This window comes from Arvicola amphibius, chromosome 10 (genome assembly GCF_903992535.2).
Source record: "Arvicola amphibius chromosome 10, mArvAmp1.2, whole genome shotgun sequence".
Classification (NCBI taxonomy): domain Eukaryota; kingdom Metazoa; phylum Chordata; class Mammalia; order Rodentia; family Cricetidae; genus Arvicola; species Arvicola amphibius.
The window spans coordinates 117,076,658-117,102,985 of NC_052056.1; the positions used below are offsets into that span (position 1 = coordinate 117,076,658).

Genomic DNA, 26,328 nt, shown 5'->3' on the forward strand with positions numbered 1-26,328 from the left:
CATTATAGCTGTATCTTTAGTAGAGGTGAGGACCTCAAGTCGTTGCTTAAAATTGAAGGTGATGATGCTTCGTGGTACGTGGATGGGTGGAATAGATGATGGATATGAAAGAGTGAGTAGGTGGATAAAATATTATGTGGAGACAGACAGATAGATGGGTGAATAGACCAGTAGATGGGTGTGTGTGACAGTGGATGGATGAATGGATGATAAATGAATAAATGGATGGATGAATGGGTAGATGGATGGATGGGTGGATGGATGGGTGGATGGGTGGGTGGATGGATGGATGGGTGGATGGGTGGGTGGATGGGTGGATGGGTGGATGGGTGGAGGGATGGATGGATGGATGGATGGATGGATGGATGGATGGTGGATGGGTGGGTGGGTGGATGGATGGATGGATGGGTGGATGGGTGGGTGGATGGGTGGATGGGTGGATGGGTGGGTGGATGGATGGATGGGTGGGTGGATGGGTGGGTGGGTGGATGGGTGGATGGATGGATGGAGGATGGATGGATGGATGGATGGGTGGGTGGATGGGTGGGTGGATGGATGGACACTTAGATGATGAATGGATGGAAGAAAATGTTGATAAGATAGATGGACAGACAGGTAGGTAGATGAAGGGGTGGGTAAGTGGGTTGATGGATAGATGGTGGAAGGAAGAATGGGTTATATGGATTAATGCGTAGAGAGAGGGAGGAAAGAAAAGGGTGAGAGGGGAGAGAAAAAGAGGGATGAAGAGAGACATCCCTGCCACGCCTTGGAGCTCCTGGGGAGGCACCATCTAGGATAACTGAGGTCACCAGAGACTCTGTGTGGATCACAGGCTGCCTGTGATGTGTTCTGCGTGGGGGATGACGTCAACATCGAGAAGGCGAACAATTCCCTCATCAGCAACGACCGCAGCTGGAAGAGGAACAAGTTCCGCCTCACCTATGTGGCGGAAGCTCCAGAGCTGACACAAGGTACCCGACACTGGGAGGCCTTTGTAACCTAGGGAGGATTGGGCGGGAGAGCTCCTCTCAAGGGTGTGTGGGAGTGATGGCTTTATCACTCTGGTCCCCCTTTCAGAGAAGCCCTTGAACCACAAAGGCCCCACGTGCAGGGTACTATATAATCGGGAGTCTCTCTCCAGTCACACAGCCTGCCTACAAACTATCCCTACCTCCGTTCCATTTACTTTGGCATTTGGTTCCGTGTCTGCAACCACCTCACCCAGCCCCACTGATAAGTACCCCCACCCTCATCCTCTCCACTCCAGATGAAGAGCTGGAAAGGGGTCAGAGGAGGTGGCTCACTTGGTAAAGGACAGGCTTCACAGACACCAGGACCTGCGTTGATTCCCCAGAACCCAGGAAGGAGACAGGCGTGGTGGTGCATGCTTACAGTCCCAGCACTGGGAAAGAGGAAACCAGAGAACCTTGGGGCTCACTAGCCAGTCAGCCTAGCCAAATCGGCCAGCTCCAGGCCAGTGAGACCCTGTCTCAGAAGATAAGTTTATACATTACGTGAACAATGACAGCTCAGGGTCCTCTGGCCTATACATACACACCTACGCATACACAAACCCATCCACCTGCACACACACTACCACATGCACGCATTCACGCACACACACATACCCAAGGGTGGAGAGGTTTTGTGGAGCTTTGTTTAAAGCCCTCTCATTGTGGCCATTATTTCTCTCCTCACAGGTCTTTCCAATGTGCACAAAAAGCGAGTCTCCGCTGCTCGATTCCTTAGCCGCCAAAACCTGCAGAGCCCGACGTCCAGGTAGGAACACCCACTCAGCAGCAATCCCTTCTGCTTCCAGGAAGGAGAGCTCAGATTCCAGAGACCGCTGAAAGCTCCTGGAGCCCCTCACACCAGGTCCTCCGACTCCTGCCTTTATGTCCCCATGTTCCCAACTAGAGACAGGGATGAAGGAGAAGTGTCAATCATATATAATGCTAAGAAAGAAATGGGCCTCAGGGTGAGCTTAGCAGGCTGCCCCCTTGTGAAATAGCGGAGTGTTCTCTGTAGGCAGCATCTCCATTGGAAAGTGCTTAATCCAAGTAGCTTACTGTGAGTGATTGTTTGCTAGAGCAATGTTTCTCAACCTGGGGGTCACGACCCCTTTGGGGAATCCAAGGACCCTTCCACAGGGCTCACCTAAGACCACTGGAAAACATAGCTGTTTACATTGCAATTCATAACATTAGCAAAATTATGGTAGCAACAAAAATAATTTTATGACTGGGGTCACCACAACTTGAGGAACTGTATTAAAGGGTCACACTAGCAAGGTTGAGAACCACTGCTCTAGAGAGCTGCAAAAATAGCTACCTGTACTGTGGAGTGATGGCAGGCACACCCCCAAACAGCTTACTCTTCGATTCGAAACCCTATCTGTAATATATTATCTGTGGGGGTGGCTGTGTGCCACCATGTGCCTAGGGAGATCAGAGGACAACCTTTGCGTGTCCATCCTTATGTCCCACCTCATTTGAGACAGGGACTCTTCACTGCTGCAGAAGCCCGATGTGGCCCATGGAGCTTCTGTGAACCCTCCTGTCCCCTCCTATGGGTGCTGGGCTTTTCAGGCATGCTCGCTCTGCATTTGGCTTTTTGTTGTTGCTCGTGTGTTTGTGTGTGTGTGTGTGTGTGTGTGTGTGTGTGTGTGTGTGTGTGTGTTGGCAGAGGGGGTGGGTATGGGCTTGCCAAGACCAGGAGAGTGTCCGATGCCCTCAAGCTGGAGTTAAAAGGTGATTGTAAGCCACCATGTGGATCCTGGGAACTACACCCGGCTCCTCTTCATGGCTGCCAGTGCTCTTAACCACTTTGCCATTTCTCCAGCGCTGTGAACCCTTTTCATAGGCTGTAAAGAGCTGAACTCGGGTCTTTAGTCTTGTGCCATAAATGTTTTCACCCAATGAGCTATCTCCCCAGCCCTAGAAATTATCTTACTACCCGAATAGCCAAATAATTTAGTCTCTGCTATAGCCAAACACCTTGCTATCTGATAGAGAGTATGTTTGTCTTAGCACTTGGAGAAGGGGCAGGGGGGTGGGTAAGGCTTTTATTTTATGCAATGCTGGGGCTTGAACCTAGGATCTTACACACACTAGGCAAGTGCTGGACCACTGAACTGCATTTTAAATCTTAGCACTTGACTTAAAACACAGTTAGCATGCCGGGCAGTGGTGGCACAGGCCTTTAATCCCAGCACTCGGGAGGCAGAGGCAGGTGAATTCCTGTGAGTTCTAGGCCAGCCTGGTCTACAAGAGCTAGTTCCAGGACAGCTAGGACTGTTACACAGGGAAACCCTGTCTCGGAAAACCAAAATAAATAAATTAATTGATTAAATTAAATTAAATTAAAACCACACAGTTAGCTTAGCTGGGCAGTGGTGGCACACACCTTTAATCCCAGTACTTGGGAGGCAGAGGCAGGCAGCTCTCTGTGAGTTCGAGGCCAGCCTGGTCTATAAAAGCTAGTTCCAGGACAGGCTCAAAAGCTATAGAGAAACCTGTCTCGAGAAACCAAAAAACAAAAACACAGTTAGCTTTTTCAGCAACGCCCAAAACAAATCATTTTTCCCCCCAAGAGACGTACATGACCAAGAGCACTGACCCATGTCCTTTGGGTCACTTTGCTTCCAAGCTGTTTTCCTCAGACCCGGCTTCCAGAGCCTCAGGCTTTAACCACGGGCTCTTACTCCTCCATTGGAAATATCACCCCAGAACCCCAGCAGCAGAGGTCACATGATCACCACTAATAACTGTGTCGGGCCAGTTACCACCATCACCAGCCTGAACAGGACATGCCAGTATCACCTGTCCTGTGACACTGTCCTCATGTCACACCAAGTCCACCAAGCCTGTGTCCTTGCTGAGTCCAGGCACCTCTCTTTTCAGAATGATCACATGCAGGCTGGCTGCGGCTCTGCATCTATAATAATTAAGTCTTTGCACTGATCCCTCTTGGGATTTATTTTTTCACCTTTCAGTTACAGCTGAGGTGTGTCTTCTAAATTCTTTATTCTTTGCAGTCCTAGGCACTGATCCCAGTTCTCCCTCACATAAGCACTGGGTCCATGAAGCCTTGGGAAAGTCACAGGGTGTGGTTCGGTTCCCAGCGCTCACATGGTTGCTCACAACCATCTATAACTCCAGTTCCAGGATATGTGGCTCCCTCCTCTGGTTGCCATGGGTAGCAGTGAACATACATACATTCAAAACATTCATAGACAAAATGCATTTCTTAAAAAGTCACTGGGATGCTCAGAGGTCCTTTCTCCTCCACTATAGCACGGAACCACTGACAGCAAGCTTGCTCTCTTGTATCTGATACTCTCTGTCTTCCGTGTACCGAGCAGAGCTCCCTGAACACTCTTTCCAACGCACACCAGTCCAGGAAATAAAGGTCACAATTGCTCACATGTTAGACATGAGAAGTAACCAGGAGAAAATGCAAGTGTCTTTTTTTTCAAGGTCACACTGACCTGGTTATCTGGCCACCACACCAAATGACTCCACAGATGGTCTCCGTCTCATTTGCCAGGCTGCTGTGACCATTGAAAATGATCCTCCGAAAGCGGCTGGCACAGCACAGGATCCATTGTTCCTCCCCGCCTCCTCATGCTACCTGTGTAGTTAGTATGCATGCTTCCTGTATGCCCTTCCGAGCCTTTGATTAGAGAGGTCAGCAGGGCAGAACCCCGAGCCTCTTGAACTCCCCCTCAAATATTCTCAGACATTAATAGAATAGATTAGGCACTTAGTATCTCTGAGCAGTTAGTTCAATGCAGCACTAGATTCCTAGGGACATCTGATGGAGAGGGGCTGTGAAAAAGCCATACCTGATGTCCCAGTTCTATCCCACGGAAAGTCACCGCTGACGTGATGTCACAAAAGAGGTTCGAAGTGTACCAAGGAGCCATGCGCATTGAAAAGTCCGTGAAAAGCCAGCGTGCAGTGGGTCCTCCCAAGAGCATGGTTCTCACACAGGCACATGGCCTTGGAATCTGCTTCTCTCTACCACCTGGAGGGACCCAACTCTGGCAGAGTTTCGAAGATTAACAAAGGAATTTGTCAAGCAAGGTTAGGAGCTGGAATTGAGTTAAGAGAGTTATGAACTAGCAGGCCAAATTGTGCCTAAAGGGTGTGGGGACTGGAGCAATGAGCCAGTGGTTAAGAGCCCTGGATGCTCTTCTAGAGGACTTAGGTTCAATGCCCAGCACCCGCATGGTGGCTCACAACCACCTATAATTCCAGTTCCAGGAGATCTGATGCCCTCTTTTGGGCCTTTGTGGGCCCAGACAAGTGTGGTGCACAAATGTACATGCAGGCAAAACACCCATACACATACACATACACACAAAATAAACACCCATACACATAACACATAAAATAAACACCCATACACATACACATAAAATAAACACCCATACACATGCACATAAAATAAACACTCATACACATGCACATAAAATAAACATTCATACACATGCACATACACATAAAATAAACACTCATACACATACACTTAAAATAAACACCCATACACATACACATAACATAAACATCCATACACATACACATAAAATAAACACCCATACACATGCACATAAAATAAATACACATACACATAAAACAAAAAATAACTAAATATATTTTTAAAAGATAATGCTTTTTTAGAATTTTTTAAGTATAATTGAGTGGAAAAGCAGAACTCACCCACTTTCCCAGGCCAAGGCCAAAGAGGGGCCTCTCTGGCCTAGGAAGCCATAGACAAAACATCACAAACCATTCCCACTAGTAATCCTTAATTACAGGTACAGTGCCAAAGAGGAAGGAAGTGTCCTTCAGTGCGTGACCCATACAGAGTGACCCTACTTGGCATCCTGCTTGGAAACAAATTTTGTGATACAGGCACAGTAATTAGGAAAAACAATGTGTAAGAGGGTGTGTAATGGGGTGAGTGTGGGCAGGATAGAAACGGAAAATTCTAAAAGTCAAGGGGAGGAGCGAGACTGAAGGACTGGGATTGATTGGTAAGGAGGGTGGGATTCCGAGAAGAAAAGCGAGAAGATGTCTAGAAAGGGAAGCATGAACTCGAGGGCACAAAGGGGATTTTTGATGGACATGGATAAAGCCATCTTTATGTCCATGTGGGATGCACATGTTTGTACGTGTGTGTACATTTGTATGGAGGCCCGAGGTGACAGTTGGAATCCCCTCGGTTACTTTCAACCTTAGCTTTTTCTAGATAGGCTCTCATTGAACTGGAGGTCACCGACCAATTCAACTAGACTGCTGATCCGTGAGCCCCAGGCCCCCTCCTCTCCAGCTGTGGGATTATAGGCACACACCACCTCCATGCCTGTTTCTTGAGACTGGGAATCTGAAGGCAGGCCATCTGCTTGGGGGGCAAGCACGCTTACTACAGAGCATTTCTCTAGCCTGAGATTCTGTATGTTTTTTGAGTAAGGTAGCTCAAGAGATCTTTTTTTAAAATGCTAATTGAAGCAGATGTGCTCTCTCCCCCAATTCACAGCCTACAGTGTTTCCTGCAGACCAAAGGGGATTCTCTGAAATCTTTGTCTGGTGGGTTATGAAGAGTCCCTAGCATCACACAGGTCATGAAGAGGCCCTTGGGATCACACAGGTCATGAAGAGTCCCTAGCAACACACAGGTCATGAAGAGGCCCCTGGGATCACACAGGTCATGAAGAGGCCCTTGGGATCACACAGGTCATGAAGAGTCCCTAGCAACACACAGGTCATGAAGAGGCCCCTGGGATCCACCCATCACCTCTCTCAAACTCTGCAGTTATGGCCAGGCATGGTGGCACATGCCTTTAATTTTAGTGCTCAAGAGGCTGGGGCAAGAGGATTGTGAGTTTCTGATGTGCCTCGCATGTATAGTTCAGAACTAGCCTGGGCTACAAAGTGCATTAGAAGGTAGCCTGGACAACCTAGCACAACACCGTCAACATAAAATGAAGAAAGCACCGTTTCTGCTTTCCTAACGTGCTGTTCCCCTTTTCCACCCTGAACTTCTGCTGACTCTCCTCCATCACCCTGCCCAGGGGTCTCCGTGTGCTCCATCTGCATTATGTCAAATAGCAGACCCCGAGCGACCACTGTCTCCCTATGCCACCCTCCCCTCTGCTGCCACATATCCACCGCCCTAACCCTGTGAGACCTTTCAGTGACTTCCAGTGAGGATGAGATGTCCCGCCCGCTCTCCCCACCCATCACTCTCTCTCTGGTGTCTAAAGCCACATGAGCCCGTAGACAACTGCACCTTATCGGGGCAGCCAGCTCAGGCTCTCGTTACCCTTCTGGCCGGATGGAGCTATTAGCTATTCGGATTTTTCTGTCTAATGAGGAGCGTTAGACAATTGTCTTGTCAGTGAAGCTATCTGAACCACTGCCATGAGTGTGTCTGTCTGTCTGTCTGTCTGTCTTTACGTGTCTATGTATGTGTCTGTGTGTGTCTTTGCGTGTACACACATGTGTCTGCATGTGCATCTGTCTGCCTGTGTGTCCGAGTACATGTAAGTGGCACTTCTGTATGTGAAAGAAATGAGCGGGACACGGGACAGGCTGTGTGAGGAGAGAGGAACACAGGCCTGAATGGCTACTGCTTCCCACAGCCGCTCAGCAGACCACACGAGGCATACCTCACACCTGTAATCTTAGCACTTGGGAGGCTGAGGTGAGCATTCAAAGACACTGTGGGCTTCAGGCCAGCCTGAAGAGAGAATCTGTGAAGAAGACAGGAGGAGGAGGGAATGGAGGAAGAAAGGAAAAGAAAAAAGTCCCTATCCCAGAGCTTAATGAACGTAGAAAAATGCAACAGAATTGAGGTTGTTAGCCAGTGAAACCCAACTTCACAGCAAAACGTCGAGGATTGTCCACCCAGGTTCCCTGGGCACCCAGTCACGTCATCTTGTGCAAAATCCCAGACGGGACAGAACCTGGACCCACCTTCCACGCACCTGCTGGCCACATCCTGTCCCTATTCTGTCCCTCCTTTACTGTCCAATCGCCTGCAGGGTCAGGAGGCCTGGGGGAAGCAGGTGAGCATCAGCCAGCTCAGCGGGATCAGGCCCTTGGCCTTCCCGTTGGAAACAAGTCCTGACGCAGGGAAGAAATTGGGTGTTGATTTGAAATGAAAGCCTTTCAAAGACTTAACGCTGCTTGAGCAACAGGCTCCTGGATTAGAAGCCTTGCAGCGCCCCCTGCTGGCTAGTGGTTTCTATCACGCTCTTTCCGTCACCAGTGAAAGCTGTGGTGGTGGTGTCTTTGCTCCTAGGAACTAAATGCTCATGTGAGTTAGAGATAAAAAACAAGTCATATGAGCTGCTGAAACTGACAAGCTCAGCATCCCAGAGAGGGTAAAACCCTCCTGAGAGAGGGACGTGCATCCCAAACCCTAGGAACACACAGTGAGTCTTCTCAAGTTCCCCATCATATCACAAACAGAGTACCAGGCTTTCAAGAGATGACTTCACACTCTGTCCACCCCACTTACACACAAAGATATGTGCCAGTTTAGCTATTTTTAATAACGGTGGCTATTCCTAGCACAAAGGGACTCTTGGTTATGCCAAAAAACATCCCTAAATAGCAAGGGTTCTTGGTCTACTCAAGCGTGATTTACATGTGGGGGACAGGAGTTTCTCCCTCCACTGAGACCAGTTGGCGAAGGAAAAGAGCAATGTCTGGCATTGGAGATGGCTGTGAGCCTCCATGTGGGCACTGGGAAACCTAACCTGGGTCCTTTGCTAGTGCAACCAGTGCTCTTAACCACTGAGTCAGCTCTCCAGCCCCAAGAATTCATTCTTGAAGCAGCTGGTTAGCGAGGGCCTCTGGAATGGGAAACACACAAACCCAGGCAGGTGTGAGCAGGTACACACTCGTCCTCGAGCCGAGCACTCTCATATGCTGACGTATCTACTCGGGAGAGGCCCCGAGCCTCTGACCAGGCTTTCTTATACTCAATATGGACCTTGTTTGCAAAAGAGAGTAGAGGGCCAGCAATAGGGCTCAGTGGATAAAGGTGCTTGGTGCCAAGCCTGACAACTGGAATTCAATTCTTTGTCCCACGATCTCCCTCGTTCCCTGCAGCCGATCAACCATCTTCGTGCGACTCCACACCAATGGGAATCAGGAGCTGCAGTACCAGCCAGGCGACCACCTAGGTGTCTTCCCTGGCAACCACGAGGACCTCGTGAATGCCCTCATTGAGCGGCTGGAGGATGCGCCGCCTGCCAACCACATGGTGAAGGTGGAGATGCTGGAGGAGAGGAACACAGCTCTGGGTGAGGGTCCAGCTGCACCCAACAGAAGGGCTGCGGGAGCCGCAGCTCCAAGTGGGCAGGGTAGCCGCCAGGGCATGGTTGGCCTCTCAGTGAGGGCTTCCTACCTTTCTTTAGTTGATGGATGGATCATCCATAGCCTCCTTCCCTCCTTCACTTTCTTCTTTCTTTCCCATTCCTTCTCTTCCTCCCTCCCCTCCCTTCTTGCTTCTAGTTCTTTCTCTATCCCCTTCCCTTTTTCTCCCTCCCTCCTTCCCTTCCTTTCTTCATCCTTTTCCTCTTCCCCTTCCTACTTCCTCCCTTCTTTCCTTTTTCTATGTAGGCCAGGCTGACTTTACACTTTCAATCCTCCTGCCTCAGCCTCCAAAGTACTAGGACCACAGACACAGCCTGTCACACCTGGTTTGAAGAACCTTCAAAGCTGAGGGTCTCCAAGCTCCACCTTCACCTCATAGATAGGGAATGGGCTCCAGACGCCAGTACAAGGAGCTGTGGTGGCCATACCTGACAGCCCGTGACACCATGGCTGTCACCTTTGCAGGGGAGCTAACTAGAAAGTGAAAATGGCATGCTGTCTGCCAAAGCCTTCCTGCAGATCCTCTTGGCAGGAGCCACTATGAAGAGACATGTCCCCCTTAGGGAATCTAATCGCTTGTAGTTCTCTGTGTTAGACCAGAATTTCCATCATGTCTCGAGTTCACAATGAGGTAGGGGATCATGTTTGGAAGGTACACAGAATAGTCCTCCCACCATGGAGGAAGGGTTCTAGGACCCCTAGAAGATGCCAGAATCCATGCGTACCCAAGTCCTTATAGAAAGGGTGTTGTGTTTGCATAACATCTACACACACTGTCGTATTTGCATGTCACTATGCCTGTCCTCCTGCATACTTTAAACCCTCTCTAGATGGCTTACCCAGAGCAATACAAATGCCTATAAATGGTCGCTGCACCATAGTGTTTACAGATAATGACAAGGAAAAAAAGTCTGTGCATTTCAGTACAGATGAAGTTGTGCGCTCGCTCTCTCTCTCTCTCTCTCTCTCTCTCTCTCTCTCTCTCTCTCTCTCTCTCTCTCTCTCTCTCTCTCCATTGCTTTCATTCCTCTGCCATGGACATGGAGAGCCAAGGGTACAGCGTAGTTAGAGCCAGGGGTGAGGCTAGAAGGCCTGCCTTTGCATCCAGAAAGCTGTGTGGCCCTTAGATTCCTTCACTTGTCTGTGCTTCCTTTTCCGCACCTGGGGTGACGAATGTGGTGAGGATTAGGTGACCTGAGCATCGTCCCCACTATGCCTCCCCAGGCGTCATCAGCAACTGGAAGGATGAGCCTCGCCTCCCACCCTGCACCATCTTCCAGGCCTTCAAGTACTACTTGGACATCACCACGCCACCCACGCCCCTGCAGCTACAGCAGTTCGCCTCCCTGGCCACCAGCGAGAAAGAGAAGCAGCGGCTGCTGGTCCTCAGCAAGGTTGGTCCCGGGTTTTGGAAAAGCAATGAATATGCTCTTCCAACTGTTCACAGCAGATGGCAGTCGTGAGTAAGGGGCGTGGTCTCGTTCGCATATGGTCGCCGTATTGGCTTGTCCCATCTGACTCTCCCAGCTCTCGAGCCTGGTAAATTGAGAGGGACCCTTCCAGAAACTCAGCAGGCATTGCTATAATAACTCTTACCGCCTTCCTTTGTGGTTTTGAGCTCTTGTCGGCGCCACCTTAACCCATGCATGGAAGAAAAGGTAGCAGAGATCCTCACAGCGGGTTTACAGATAGGGGTTGGATTCTGGTCGTAATAACAGTGGTATTTTCTGGTTCAGAATAGCTACCAAAAAAAAAAAAAAAGATTGCTAGAAAAGAGACAAGAGACCTCTGGTGATCAGATGAACCCAGCAGCTTTATCACCCTTGCCTAGATACCACGAAGGTCCCTACCCAAGCTGCTCTCTGTCCTTGCTCAGTAGGGTACCTAAGACTGGGGATGTGGCTCAGCGGGTAGAGCTCCTGCCAAGCACACAGGAAGTCCTGGGTTTAATCCCCAGGACCACATGAACTAGACATGAACTAGACCACGGAGGCAGGAGCATCAGGAGTTCAAGGTCATCTTCACCTACACAGAGAATTCAGTGTCAGCCTGGAATACATGAGACTTGTCAACACAAAACAAAACAAAACAAAACAAACAGGGCCTGCAAGATGGCTCAGTGGATAAAGGCACCTGCTGACAACCTAGGTTCAATTCAATCCCCTGGGCCCACATGACGGAAGGAGAAGTTACTCCCGAAAACTGCCCTCTGGATTCTACTTGTATGTGCGTGTACACTCATAGTCTCACAGGCAGACATACTCTCCTGTGCACAAAACATAAAAGATGTAGGGTTTGAGATGAAGAGATGCCTCAACCCTTTAGAGCACTGGCTGTTCCTGCAGAGGACCCGAGGACCAGGGTTTTATTCTCAGAACCCACTTGGCAGCTCATAACCCCAGTTCCAGGTAATCAGATAACCTCTTCTGACCTTTGGAATCACAAGGCACACTCATGGTACACACACACACACACACACACACACACACACAGGAAAAACATTCAGACACATAAAATAAATCTAAAATTTCTTGCTGTTGTTTTGTTTTTCGAGACAGGGTTTCTCTGTAGCTTTGGTGCCTGTCCTGGAACTAGCTCTTGTAGACCAGGCTGGCCTCGAACTCACAGAGATCCACCTGTCTCCCCCCCCCCCCCCGAGTTCTAGGACCACCTCCTGGCTTAAATCTAAAATTTTAAAACTAACATAATTTAAAATAAAGACACCTACCTACTCAGGTAGATCACCCAACCCCAGTGTTTCCAGGAATCGGGGGTCTCCTTCCAAGGAAGCAACCCCCCCAGCAGAGGCCATTTCTTTTGCTATCCAAGAAAGTGGACTGGGTGGTGAGTAGCAAGGGGGAGGCTCATTAGCAAGTGCACATTACCGAGAAAAGTGAAAATAAACACCAGAAGGCAGCGAGGACTCCGAATGGGGAGCAGGAGACAGATGGCCATGGTAGAACGCGCTGCCGTCATTTTGCATCCTAAGCTTAGCAGGATTTTATAACTTTTAGAAGATGTATAATTTGGACTGGAAACTTGTGATTAATGGTGGCGGGGGTGAGTATGACGAGGGAACATTTTGCATAGTATTCTTTGAGAGAGAGTTTTATATAAAGTTCATCTCTTCTGGAAAACACAGAGTTTCCAAGACAACTGAGTGGAATTTTATTATTGTTGTTGTTGTTGTTGTTGTTGTTGTTGTTGTCAGAAAGAAATACCTGTGAGAGAGAAAATAGGCTGGGAGGTAGAGGGGACTGGAAGGGAATGGTCAGACTGCAAAACAAAGCAGACCCCAGAGAAGAAGGGAAGGAGCAAGGTCAGATGGAAATGTACCGCTTGCAATGTGGTTTCGGAAAAATGCCCACGGTCCTTGGGGGTTCCTAGAGCCAAAGTCGTGGCTCCCTAGAAAGGGTCACGTTGGCATCTGTCATGAGCTTGAACATCTTGCAGGAATCCGTGCCCAGCAGAAGCACAGCTGCCAAATACGGTTCAGGTAGAGGTCACTGCCCAAGGAAATCACTTTAGACGAATGCCCGTTCAGAGTCTTCCACTGGAGGCTTTTGGTCATGAGATGTTTTGAATCTGAAACGTGGGGCTAGAGAGTTTGTTCAGCTGTTCAGAGAACTTGCCGCTCTTCTAGAGGACCCAAGTTTGGTTCTCAGCACCGACATCAGGTGGCTTACAATTGTCTGTTAACTCCAGGTCCAGGAGATTATGGCCTCTGGCCTCTGCTGGTACCTGCCCTCAAGTGCACATACTCCCATGTAGACATGTGCACGCATACACACAAACACACTCGCACACACACGCTTCTCCTTGGTCCACTGCCAGTGGCACTGTTTGAAAACGTCATGAAACTTTTAACGGGCAGAGTCTCCCTAGAAGAAGTAGGCTGTTAGGGGTGAGTCTTGGTCTTAGAGCCCAGCTCCTTGTCCCCATGCATCCTCTGCTTCATTCCTGCTGCGTGTGTGCAATGGGATGGCTGCCTCCTAGTCCTGCAGCCCCTCATCCACCATGATTGGCTGTGTCCCCTTGAATTGTAATCCAAAACAAACCCACCTTCTTTAGGCTGCTTCTCGCTGGGGATTCAGGCCCAGCAGTAAGATGAGTGAATGAGGCCACCTGCAGCAGGTGGAAGCCAATGGGGCTCAGCGTTGGAAACAGATACCTTTAAAAACACCATTCTCAGGGCTGGAGAGGCGGCTCAGCATTTAAAGAACTTGCTGCTCCTGCAAAGACTGGTTTAATGCTTAGCATCCACCACAGGTGGCTCACCACTGTCTGTAATTCCAGCTCCAGGGAATCTGACGCCCTCTTCTGGCCTCTGCAAGCACTCACGCACAGACACATGCACACATGCACACACATACACACACACACGTGTACACAAAGACACAGAGACACATACACACAAATAAAAATTTAAAGTAAATCTTTTAAAACATAGAAACAGTTCTTACCTCACAGGCCACACAAACATGTGGCAGCTGTGGATCTGTGTGCCAGCTAGAGGTGGCCATTCCTGGCTCAGACACAAGGCCTAGCCCTAGCTTACCAGGACTCTGTGTCTCTGTAACCTCATCTGTGAAATGGGATGATAATAAGCCATTGCTGCAGGGTGAGTGTTTATGGCTCCTAGATTTCTCACATCCAAATTAACCCCCTCAGTTAGCTTTGGTGTGTCACTTAACAGGGGGTGACATCAAGAGGTAGGGATGGGGCTGGGGGTGCAGCTTGATAGCTGGAGGCTACAGTCATGTGCACAAGGCTCTGAATTCAGTCACAAGGACTGGTGGTGCAAGAGGGGGGCAGAGAGAGACGGGGAGGAGAGGGGAGGGGAGGGAGGGAGAAATGGAGGGAGGGAGGAAGGGAGGGAGGGAGGAAGGGATGGAGGGAGGGAGGAAGGGGAGGGAAGAAAGAAAGAAAAAGGAAGTAAGGAGGAAGGGAGGAGAGAGGAGAGAGGCTTTTGCAAGGCAATTGCATCAAGGACCCTATCCTCATAGGCCAAATAAACATTTTTATAAAAAGCAGCCAGGGGGGCTGGAGAGATGGCTCAGCGGTTAAGAGCATTGCCTGCTCTTCCAAAGGTCCTGAGTTCAATTCCCAGCAACCACATGGTGGCTCACAACCATCTGTAGTGAGGTCTGGTGCCCTCTTCTGGCCTTCAGGCATACACACAGACAGAATATTGTATACATAATAAATAAATAAATAAATAAATATTTTAAAAAAAAGCAGCCAGGACATCTGCTTCTCCCTTCTGCCACGTGAAGACACGTAGGCACTACCAGGATCTACATGATCTACAGGATCTACACCAAAGTAGATTCTCCCCAGACACCAAATCTGCTGGTCCCCCCAACCACAAACCTCCGGGATGTGAGCGATAGATGTCTACTGAACCAATTAACCAGCCTGGGGTATTGGTATTTCAGAATAGTTATGGCCATCGCTGTGACCAAATGCCCAATAATAGGCAACTGAAGGCAGGAGAGGCCACAGAGAGCAGCCATCCTGAGAGGGAAGGTATAGCCACAGTCACATGAGGCAGCTGGTCACATTGTAAGGGCAGTCAGGAAGCAGAGTCAACAGGAAGTGGATTAGGCTATAAAAACCTGAAGGCCCGCCCTCAGTGACTCACTTCCTCCAGCTAGGTTCTATCTTCTAAAGATTCTACAACTTCCCAAATCAGCACTGCCAGCTGAGACCCAAGTGTCCAAACACAGCCTGTGGGGGACACTTCACACTTGAACCACTACCATAAGAGAGGCTCTATTTCAAAGCCCGAGGTGCCTAGCCCTGTGCCTGACTGTAGGTACTGAATATACCCTCATGCCGGCTCACCGCTCCCCTGGTCTTCCTCCAGGCCCCACCGACTCAAGCCCCTCTCTGTCCTCTCCTCACAGGGGCTGCAGGAATATGAGGAGTGGAAATGGGGCAAGAACCCCACGATGGTGGAGGTGCTGGAGGAGTTCCCGTCCATCCAGATGCCGGCCACACTTCTCCTCACCCAGCTGTCGCTGTTGCAGCCTCGTTACTACTCCATCAGCTCCTCCCCAGACATGTACCCCGACGAGGTGCACCTCACTGTGGCCATTGTCTCCTACCACACCCGAGGTGCGTACCTGGGGGAGCTGGGGGGTTCCTGAGCCTGCATTTCCCCCTCAAGGTATCTGGAGGTCTCTCCTTGAACAACCTGTGGATCAGATCCCACATTCTTACAGGACGCTGCCAGCCAAGCCCATGGAATGGAATGCATCCCATAGCTGAGCTAACCCTGAATATGGTTAGAAATAGGCAAGGCATGTGTCTGGGGGGGTCTCCTCTCACCCTGTCCACCCTGCGGGGCAGCACTCACAGGAGCATCATACAGGCCTGTCTGGAGCTAAATAGCACAGACACCTCTGTGATGTTTTTCCCTTGCGATCAAGCCCCCGAAGTGCACAGTGCCTAGAGACTCTGAGACATGATGAACAAGCCATTCAGAACACCCTGACCCAGGTCCTCAAGCAGGCAGGGTCTGAGTATTCACACCCAGACCCATCGAAACCCTGTGCACTTGCACACTCAACTCACTCTGAGTGTACCAGCTCCTCCTCCCCTTCAGAGCAGGGATCCAGGTCTGGAACTCAGAGGCACAGCCCTTGGCATTGAGCTGGGAGATGCTTCACTGCGGGTGAGGGCTGGGGCTGGGACTGGAAGAGAGAGACAATGTGCGATGTGATGAGATGAACCTCTTGCTCGTTCTGTTAGATGGGGAAGGACCCATTCACCACGGCGTGTGCTCCTCCTGGCTCAACCGGATACAGGCGGATGACGTAGTCCCCTGCTTCGTGAGAGGGTGAGTGACAGATGAGGAGAGGCGCAAGGCCATCTCCTATCAGCGCGTTGATCCCGTGCATTAGGGTACATGAAGGCTCAGCCTGAGGGGCTCTAGGTAGATGGCCGGTGAGGCAGGGGTAGCACCAATGTCTGCATCATTTCCAGTCGCTAGGGAGACAGAATCAAGGGACACACATCATCATGCACTGCCTACTGTCCACATCAGAGTCTCAGAGAGTAGGTCTTAAAGCGCAGCCTGACCACATAGCCTGGGCACGTCCATGTTAGCATCTCCAGGTAGCTCATTTCGGCACTGTTGTCTGTGACCCCCGGATTAAAGACCTCATGGATGACTGAGGACTGCTTCTCAAGAGTGGAAGAGAAAGCTGAAATCAGGGCCTGGGGCAATGGCTCAATGCTGTTTACAGGTGTAAGGATCTGAACCCAAATACCAGCACCCTCTTAAAAGCCAGGCAGGGTGACTCATGCCTGGGGAGGCAGAGACAGGCAGGTTCCCAGAGCTTAGTGGCAGCCTCTGAATCAGGGAACTCCAGGTTCCACGGAAAAACCTGGCTCAAAAAGTAAATTGGAAAATGATAGACAGACATTCGATGTTGACATCTGACATCCACATGCACATGTACAGACAAACATATACACGTGCATGCATACACACATACACACACGCACATACATGCACATACACTCACACACATACATTCATACATGCACACACACATACATACACACACATACACACGCACATATACTCACACACAGTTGCAATTTTAACTTAAAATTCAATCCAGAGTGATTTTCTTCCTCTATCTACCACCCTGGGGACATTTGTTGATGTCCAAAGACGTTTTTGACAGTCATGACTCCAGAGTTATTCCTGACATCAAGTTGGTAGGAGCCCAGGGTGGTGCTTAAACACCCACAATGCATACAATAGCTCCCCATCAAAGGGGTGCCCACTCTCAAAGCCAGAACACAGAGGAAGTCCTGGTTAGCTCCGACTTCTTGTTCATAGGGCTTAGCCTGATGCTAAGTGATGGGAATGGAGGAAGAGGCAAGCTCCAGCAAACTCACTTTTAAATTACTCTGCTAGTTCCCACGCTAAAGGGGCCCATGGTCCCACTAAGGAACAGACAACTCTCTAAGATAGCTGCCTGGGATACCCTGGGCTCCAGTGTGGAGCAGCACACAGTGATGCTTCTGTCTTTTCTGCCCAGTGCCCCTAGCTTCCACCTGCCTCGAAATCCCCAGGTCCCTTGCATCCTGGTTGGCCCAGGCACTGGCATTGCGCCCTTCCGAAGCTTCTGGCAACAGCGACAATTTGACATTCAACACAAAGGTATATATGGACCAGGGGCCACTGACTTCTGACTCAAGAGAGAGATGGGGGAAGCCCTGCTTCACCTCACTGCCTGGGGGGGAAGGGAGAGGTGAGGTTGCCATACCGACGTGGCCACAGGTGCAGTTTGAACAGCCTACCCAACCAGACCTGCTCCACAGCCTGTCCCAAGAGCCTGAAATCTCATCTCAGAGGGCATTTCCTTGGCTTAAGAGTTGATCCTAAAAGCCCAATATGCCACCAAGGATAGGCACGCATCCTTGTCAAATGGATCTGAGTATGCGACTGCTTCATGAACCATCACAAGCTCAGGCCTTGCCGAGTGAGATAAGTTCAGGTTTGGAAAAAGGAGAGAAAAGACCCTAGTTGCAGAGGCATCAAGGAAGGAGTCCAGCTGTATAAGACAGGAGGACAGCACAGATTTAAAACCTAGCCAGGCTGTGCTAGCACTGCCCTTAATCCCAGGGCTCCAAGGCAGGGGGATCTCTGTGAGTTCCAGGCCAGCCTGGTCTACATAGTTCCTGGCCAGGGAGGATTAATTTAAGTAAATAGATAAATGAAGGAAAAAGAAAGAGAGAGAGAGAGAGAGAGAGAGAGAGAGAGGTAGGGAGAGAAGAGAGAAAGAGAGAAAGAAAGAAGAAGAAAGAAAGAAGAAAGAAGAAAGAAAGAAGAGAAAGAAAGAAATATTATCGGGAGAGAATACAAAAGAGGGTGGAGTAGTCTGAGGAATGGTTCTGTTTTCGTCTTATTTCGTTTTCATTTTTCCCCTTCCGACCCCCCCTCCCCCCCCTTCCTACTGTGCACGTCCTTCTTTCTTCCTCTTTCCTCTTCTTTCTTTCGTTCTTCCCCTTTCCTTCGAGAAGAAGGAAGGAAGGAAACAAATGCCCCACACAACTGTGTTTACAACAGAACAGTGACCTCAGGAGGTGATTGGTGGTATTACCATCGTCCCATACACCCAGTTCTGAATCTGATTCCCCAACTCACATCAAATAATTGAAAAAAACATGGAGTCTGTATCGAACATCTACAGATCCCCCCCTTAAACAGTGCAGTATAGCAATAGAGAGTTTACATTGCATCAGTTGTAAGTAGAGAGGTAAGTGGAGGCACAGAGGAAGACTGTAGGGGTTCTAGAAAATGCTGTGCTATTTTATCTGAAGGACTGGGGCACCTGCAGATTTTCATACCCGGGGGACCCTGGAATCATCCTTTTCCTTGCACCCTGGGTGGTCACTTCTGCTTCCATTTTCACGTGGGGAAACTGAGGCTCAGAGAGAGAAGTGACTCAGACCCGGGCCATCAGGCTCCAGTCTGGACCCTGAGCATTTTCCGGTAGCAGGCTGCAAAGGAGTCAAGAGACCAGGAAAGGAATGTCCCCTGTTCCCACAGACTGTGCTTGTCTTTGTGCGTGGGTGAAAACATGGGGGTGTGCCTGTGTGTCTAACCACCTGCCCCATGTATGTGAGCTGTCCTCTGCATGTCACACCCTGAGTTCCTGGCACCCCAGTTCCTGTAGTTCAACCACTGCCTACTTGAGCATCAAAGCCATGTGTGATACGGGGTCTTCTGGGTCCCCAGGAATGAAGCCCTGCCCCATGGTCCTGGTTTTCGGGTGTCGACAATCCAAGATAGATCATATCTACAGAGAGGAGACCCTGCAGGCCAAGAACAAGGGTGTCTTCCGAGAGCTGTATACTGCCTATTCCCGGGAACCTGACAGGCCAAAGGTAAGCCGGCCACGTCCAGTGTGCATGCATGACTGTGCCTGTGCACGGCAACACACACATGTAACAGGTCACAGGTAAGCCAGCTACCTCTGACCACACCCAGTGTACATGCATGATTTTGTTTCCCACTTGAAACTCTCTAGAATCACCCAGGAAAAAGGCTCAAAGAGGATTATCTGAATTAGGTTGGCCTGTGAATGTGCTGGGGGGAGATTTCTTAATCTGGCTCATCAAAGTGAGTAGACTTGCTCTGAATGTAAACAGCGCCGTTCATGGGTGGGGCCTTTGGACCGAATGAAAAGGCAGGAGCGCCAGGCAGTGGTGGTGCACGCCTTTAATCCCAGCAATTGGGAAGCAGAGGCAGGCGAATCTCTGTGAGTTAGAGGCCAGCTGGTCTACTGAATGAGTTCTAGGACAGGCTCCAAAGCTGCAGAGAAACCCTGTCTCCAAAAGCCAAAAGAAAAAAAGGAAAGGAAAGGAAAGGAAAGGAAAGGAAAGGAAAGGAAAGGAAAGGAAAGGAAAGGAAAGGGAGAGAGGGACAGAGGGAGGGAGGGAGGAAGGAAGGAAGGAAGGAAGGAAGGAAGGAAGGAAGGAAGAAAGAAAGGCAGGAGCAAACTGAGCCTCATGTGTCCATCCCTTCCTGCCCTCAACTGTGGGTGTGGTGACTGGCCACTTCATGTTCCCACCACTGTGATGTCCCCACAATGATGGACCTGAGCTAAAAATAGACCTTCTGCCCTCCTGCCCACCGTTGCTGTAACAGCCAGCTTACTGTGGAGGTGGGGTGGGAGGCATGGAGGCCAGCAGTCCCGTTACCTTGCTCCGTCCCTGGCTTTCTGCCCTGAGTGTCTCTGACCTGATGGCAGCCACCATCTTTCCTTGGGGGAAGGGAAAGATAGCTAAGGCTTTTGTGTCTCAGTTACTTGTCTCACGGCTATGACAAAGTACTTGACAAAAGCCATTTCAGTAAGGGAGGTTTTGTGTGAGCTCACAGGGAGTGCAGTCTGCAGTCTGCCATGGTGAGGAGCCATTGTGGCAGGAAGCTGAACTACATGGACACCTGTGTAACTGAGCAGAGAGAGATGGCTGGTACCCGCTTGCCTTCTCCTTAAGTCAGTCCAGAACCCGGCCTGTGGAATAGTGCCACCCATATTCAGAGTGGGAGTGCCCACCCTCATTAACCCAGTCTAGAGACCCCCTCACAGACACACCCAAAGCTTCTACCAAGCTGACAGTCAAAATGAACCATGCATGCTGGGGCGGTCCTCTAGGAGGTGACCTAGGGAGCCCTCCCTCAGCAGACAGCTCAAGCTGCCCCCGAGGTTGGGATCCGCTCACTACACACCGAGGTTTGGTCCTGTTGCACTCTTCCTGGTCCCTCGTCCCATTTCCCTGAGGTTACCTCACAAAATATCCCCTACCCATAAGCCCCCACATGGCACTCTGCTTCCCCTGGGACGGGGAACAAGAGCCTCTCAGAGCAGCCCCCTTTCTCTGGTCATCCTCTTCTGCAGAAATACGTTCAGGACGTGCTGCAGGAGCAGCTGGCCGAGCCTGTGTACCGTGCCCTGAAGGAGCAAGGAGGCCACATCTATGTCTGTGGGGATGTCACCATGGCTGCCGATGTCCTCAAAGCCATCCAGCGCATAATGACCCAGCAGGGGAAGCTCTCAGAGGAGGATGCTGGTGTGTTCATCAGCAGACTGAGGGTAAGTATCAGCTGGCAACCAGGGGCCAGGAATTTCCCCCTCACCAATACCCAGTCACAGCCCAGAGGAGATGCACAGTCAGGCACGTGGGCACACATACACACAGTCTGTCTGGTTTTAGGCTCTAGCATATGAAAATGACAAGTGGGCGACCCTGTGGGTAGTCACACAGATGCTGTCCCGACTCAGCGCTTCCCGACCCCCAAGCCAGGCTGCCCTCAGCCCCATGCGCTTGCATATGGTTGGCACTAAACAAAAGGCTCATCCAAAGGGGGGGGGGCGGTGGAAGCTGGAGGCCGGCCTACATGCTTATCACGAAACCGTGTGCCTGGCATGGAGTATGCCCACCCTAGAGGAAGGGCCTTTTCTTAATGCCCTCGAAGGCTAGGTTACAGCCTGGGACAGTTTCCCCAGCAGAGTCCCAGCTTTGTGACCACCGCCCCCCACCAAGCGGAGATTGGATCCCAGAGGTGGTCCCATCCCAGTGCTGCTTTCTTAAATGAGAAGCAATCAAGTTTTCTCGTGGAGGGGAAGGGGCGGAGCATGTCACGGTCCACATGCGAAAGTCAGAGGACGCCTGTCGGAGTGTTCTTCCCGCCTACCGCATGGGTTTCGGGGATTCAAGCCACATCAGCTGACTTTGTGGCCAGTGCCTTTACCTGCTGAGCCCCCTCATGGGCCCCAAGCCGTAACCAAACATGTTTTTAGAAGCTCTTCGCTAAACTTCATTCTAAACCCCAGTGAGGGAAAAGAGATTTCTGCTAGAAATTGGCCAGGAGCCGTTAGAAATGACTCCGCAGGGAAAGCGCATGCTGTGCAAGCTGGAAGACCCGGGTTCAAATCCCTGCACTTACACCACTGCCAGATGGGCATGGCGGTGAGCCTGTGGCCCCAGTACACACAGAAGGCAGAGCTGGGGGCTTCCAGAGCAAGCTGGCTACGAGACCAGCTGGACCAGTGAGCTCTAGGTTCCGGTGAGAGCACCTGGCCCAGCCCATCAGTGGAGAGTGATGGAGAAAGATACCAGTGCCCTCCTCTGGCCTTCACCCGTGTGCGTACACACACATGCACCCACATGGATAAACATACATGGGGAAAGAAAAAGGCATGCCAGGCATAAGGGATGCTGTGGAGTCTGCCACTCTCTTGGTGTCTTTGACATAGTCCCCTGAGAACACTTCATAGCTTCCCAGAAACTTTGCAGACTAGGGCAAAGAAACCTCCCCCACTCTCTCTAGATGTGGGCCCTGCTGCAGACCCAGGGTGCTGGAATTGAGTATATCATGGGCCCTGATGCAGAATCTGGATGCTAGACCTGGGTTTATCATGGGCCCTGCTAGCCAAGTCAAGCTTCTGGCCACTGCTCTCATAAGCATAGAGATCAGTCTCTCCTCCCAGCCACAAAGATGCCACTCTTAGAGAATATTCTTCTTAGGGCAGGAGAGATGGCTCAATGGTTAAGAGCACTGTCTGCTCTTCCAGAGAACCTGGGTTCAATTCCCAGCACCCACATGGCGGCTCAAACTGTCTGTAACTCCAGTTCCAGGGGACCTGACACCTGCACTCCAAGATGCACAAAATAAAAATAAATACACTTTTTTTATAATATTCTTTTTAACTTCCCAGTTCGCCCATCACTTCTGCCAAGGGAGCTCCCATCACTTCTGAATCTGCCCCCTCCCCTAACCCCGCTTTCTTTCTCCTATGCTGGAGATGAAACACAGGGTTGGTGCATGCTGGGGACATCTGTACCATTTAGTTCCATCCCCTACAACTACTTTTTTTCCCCTCTCCCATCAGCTGGTGCCATTAATCTGGGGCATTTCATACTTAGTTCAGCCTTGCTGTGATCTGAACTTACAGGGGAGAGTTGGAAGGAGAGAGAGAATTTGAGGCTTCCTTCCGGCCTCGTTGCTCCTTCTATGCTCGCAGTCCTCAAGGCGGCCCCCCTTTTTGCAAAGGCTCACCCCATAGATTCTTCACTGCCCAGCCTCAAGAGGCACAAAATGGCAGAGCCCTGCTAACACACAGCCTTAGAGACCAAAGATACCCCAGCACTTTCAGCTCAGTCTCTGTCTTGTCTGGGTATATGTTCCTCCATGTATCACTCTGGCTGTTCTTCTCCAACCCCTTACCTGCCCTTTGATCTATCCCCATAGGATGACAACCGGTACCATGAGGACATCTTTGGAGTCACCCTGCGAACATATGAAGTGACCAACCGCCTTAGATCTGAGTCCATTGCCTTCATTGAAGAGAGCAAAAAAGATACAGATGAGTAAGTCCTCTCCAGTCCCGGGGAGAGGGGCCACAGTGGGCTGAAGCTGGGGTTTGATGGGTTTCTCACGGTGGGGGTCCGCAGGCCAAAATAAGTGGCTGTGATCCTGCTGCTATCAGGGCAAAGGGTTGCCCATTGGAGGCCAGCTTGAGGTACACGTGGGACCTCGTCTCAATAAAACAAAGGAGTACACATCCCCAGGTGACCCCAATCCTGCTGAGTCTGGCATTCAAAAGTTAGGTCACAGTGGTTTGCAAGGTCTAGGGGTACCAAGGATCCAAAGTGTCAGAATTCCACCTGGCTAGGGTGCCTCCTAGTGGAACCATGGTCTCTCCGCCAACTACTGTAACTCTTGATGCTCCCTACCCCTCTCCCAGAAGTCACTGGAGACATTGTCATGACTGCAAATTAAAATAGCCTCTAGAAGTTGCTGGAAACAGCCTGAAGCATCATGAGGGTGGGATGGAGTCTCACTATTTAAACCTTACCTCCCAGCGTACAGCAATAGGACCAGGGTGCTGATGCCTTCCTCATCCCTTCCCTCAGATCTTCCCCTTCAGACAGGCAGAACTTTCTCCCAGGTGTCTCTTTCCCAGTCAGAATGGCTGTTTCCGGAGACTTCTCACTGTTTCTCCTCCAGACAGCTTGGCTGTCTCCAAACATTCCCTGTCCACGCAGGTTACACTTCTGTTGCATGTGCACACACTCACACCTGTGAATCGGGTGCCTGCGGAGGCCAGAAGGGAGTGCTGGCTAGACCTGGAGTTAGAGGCAACCGTGAACTGCCACACATGGGTGCTGGAAACCGAACTGGGTTCTCAGGAAGAACAGTGAGAATGTTAAACCACTAGGACATCTCTCCCGCTCCTTCTGGGCTGTTTATTGTTTGTTTGGGGTTTGCTTTTCTGAGACAGAGTCTGTGTAGCCCAGGCTAGCCTGAACTTGCCCTCCTGTGCTGCCTCTGTTACCCCCAGGTCACCCGAAGGAGCCTGGCTTCTATGCCACTAACCCCCTCCCTCTCTCATCCAACAGGGTTTTCAGCTCCTAACTGGATCCTCCTGCCCCATGGGATGGTGGGGTGGCCGCTCCAAGTGCCCAAGCTAGGGCGGCCACAGTTGACTAACCGCGGACACACATGGCTGAACCTTCCCCACGGGACCCCATGTGACCCACCCTGCCTTTTGTCCTGTTGCTGTGTCCTGGTCCTTCCTCCCACCCCATACTCTCAACCCTGGGTTTTCTCCTTGACTCTTCTCCGCAATGCATTGTCTCTATACCCTGCAGTGGCTCTTACAAAACTACACCTTCCCTACCCGCTCCTTGCCAAGGGCAGGTGTGGCGCGTGAAACCACCGGGTCATGGCTGTCACTCCTGTTAGGGTCTGAAGGCAACTGGCACTGAGTTACCCTGAGCCAGTCCCTTGACCACTTTAGCCCTTCCCTTGAGTGTGTGTGTGCGCGTGCGCGTGCGTGTGTGTGTGTGTGTGTGTGTGTGTGTGTGTGTGTGTGTAACAGGCCTAGGTCATTCTCTGTCCTCTTACCTGAGTCCTCTGCCTTCATGAAGGACGTTCAGTGTCATGAAACGTGTTCCTAACTATTGTTAATCCATCTCCCATGTCCATCATGAAAGATCTGTGTCAGCCTCTCTGAAACACATCAAGTCCCTTTACTAATCTAGGTGAACCAATCACAGCAGGAGATAGGTAGGTGATGGAGAAGAAGTTGTCCCTGTGAAGGAGTCAGTTATTGAATTCAAGGTGTTCAGAGTCTGACCCCATCAGCAGAGGTCTGTCTGGGAGATTTATCCAGATGGTGAATTGGGCAAGCACCTCCCCACCCCCACCCCCACCCACCCCAGCTGGGGCCACCAGCTCTTGAGCTCCCTCCCTAAACCTAGGCAGCCCCAGCTAAGAGCCCAGCAGCCACGCTGAGCAAGGAAGCATGCTGGGAATAGTCTTCGCCACCAAGGAAGGGTGTGCTTAACTCTAAGTCTGCCCTATTGAAGGAATGGAAGTGCCTCCCGGAGTGCTTTGGAGCCTGGAAGCAAATGCCAAGGAAGAAGAAGATAGCTGGTTTTTATTCCTCCAAATGGGCTTGCCTCCGGCTTGCGAATAATTTCCTCTCCCACATCCTACCCCTAAAACGAGCAGCCATAGCCAGGGCAAGTTGACCCTCAGAGCCAACCATGTTCTAAGTCAGCAGGCTCAAGAGGTCGGCTCTGAGTCCCATGTTCTGTGCTTTTGTTTGGTTCTGTGAGGCAGAAAAAAATGAAACAAAAAAAAAAAATTCCTCTATGTCCTGAGTCAGGGCCTGGCTCTCTTGATGCTAAGTGTGGGGGCTCCCATATAGAAAGTGCCAAGAACTTCACGGTTGTGGACTCAAACCTGAGAACTTCAACCCTCCCTCTCTCCCTCCTTCCCTCCCTCCTTCCCTCCCTTCCTCCATTTTTCCATTTTCCCAGAAAGGGTCCTGCTGTTGCCTAGGCTGGCTTTGAACTCATGACCTTGAATTGCTAATCCTCTTGCCTCTACTTTCCTAGCTAGGATTACAGGCATAAACTGCGTCCAGTTTACGCTGTGCTGGGGCGGGGGAAGAAGGTGTCAAAACCACGATTTCCCGCACACCAGGCAAGCATTCTACCAATTGATCTACATCCCCAGTCTTCAGTCTTCAACCTGAAATTCAGAGACAGGTCTCATGCTGCTCCGGACACCCCCACCACGTCCCGTCACTAGCATGTGGATTTGTCCCAGTTATCACCCCCTGGCCCCAGTTAGTAGCAATGTTCCCCCCAGTAGCCTGGAGGCAAGGCACCGTCCTCCGACACAGTTCCCACCACTTTCTTCCCAGGGACTTCCTTCTCAATCCTTCAAGCCTCTGCAGACACTTCCTAAGATGTAGTTGATTCCCCAGATCTGAACGGCTATGCCCAACCTCCATCCGAGAACTTCTCTCTGCACGCCAGCTACATGCACGCCTGCATCGGTGATTTTTCCACCTCTGAATAAGGAGTGCTTACCATGTGACAGGCTCCTCCC

At 50.6% G+C, this 26,328-nt stretch overlaps 1 protein-coding gene across 1 annotated transcript in view; it reads left to right on the top strand.

The window, feature by feature from the left end:
• Positions 1–26,328, top strand: part of Nos1 (nitric oxide synthase 1) — an 87,374-nt gene that overhangs the window by 54,926 nt on the left and 6,120 nt on the right. Inside the window, 11 exon segments of the mRNA XM_038344534.2 lie at positions 833–971; positions 1,701–1,779; positions 9,126–9,319; positions 10,617–10,786; positions 15,302–15,512; positions 16,149–16,236; positions 17,453–17,574; positions 19,156–19,304; positions 20,819–21,013; positions 23,173–23,291; positions 23,888–24,121. Coding sequence (XP_038200462.2) covers positions 833–971; positions 1,701–1,779; positions 9,126–9,319; positions 10,617–10,786; positions 15,302–15,512; positions 16,149–16,236; positions 17,453–17,574; positions 19,156–19,304; positions 20,819–21,013; positions 23,173–23,291; positions 23,888–24,121 — 1,700 coding nt within the window.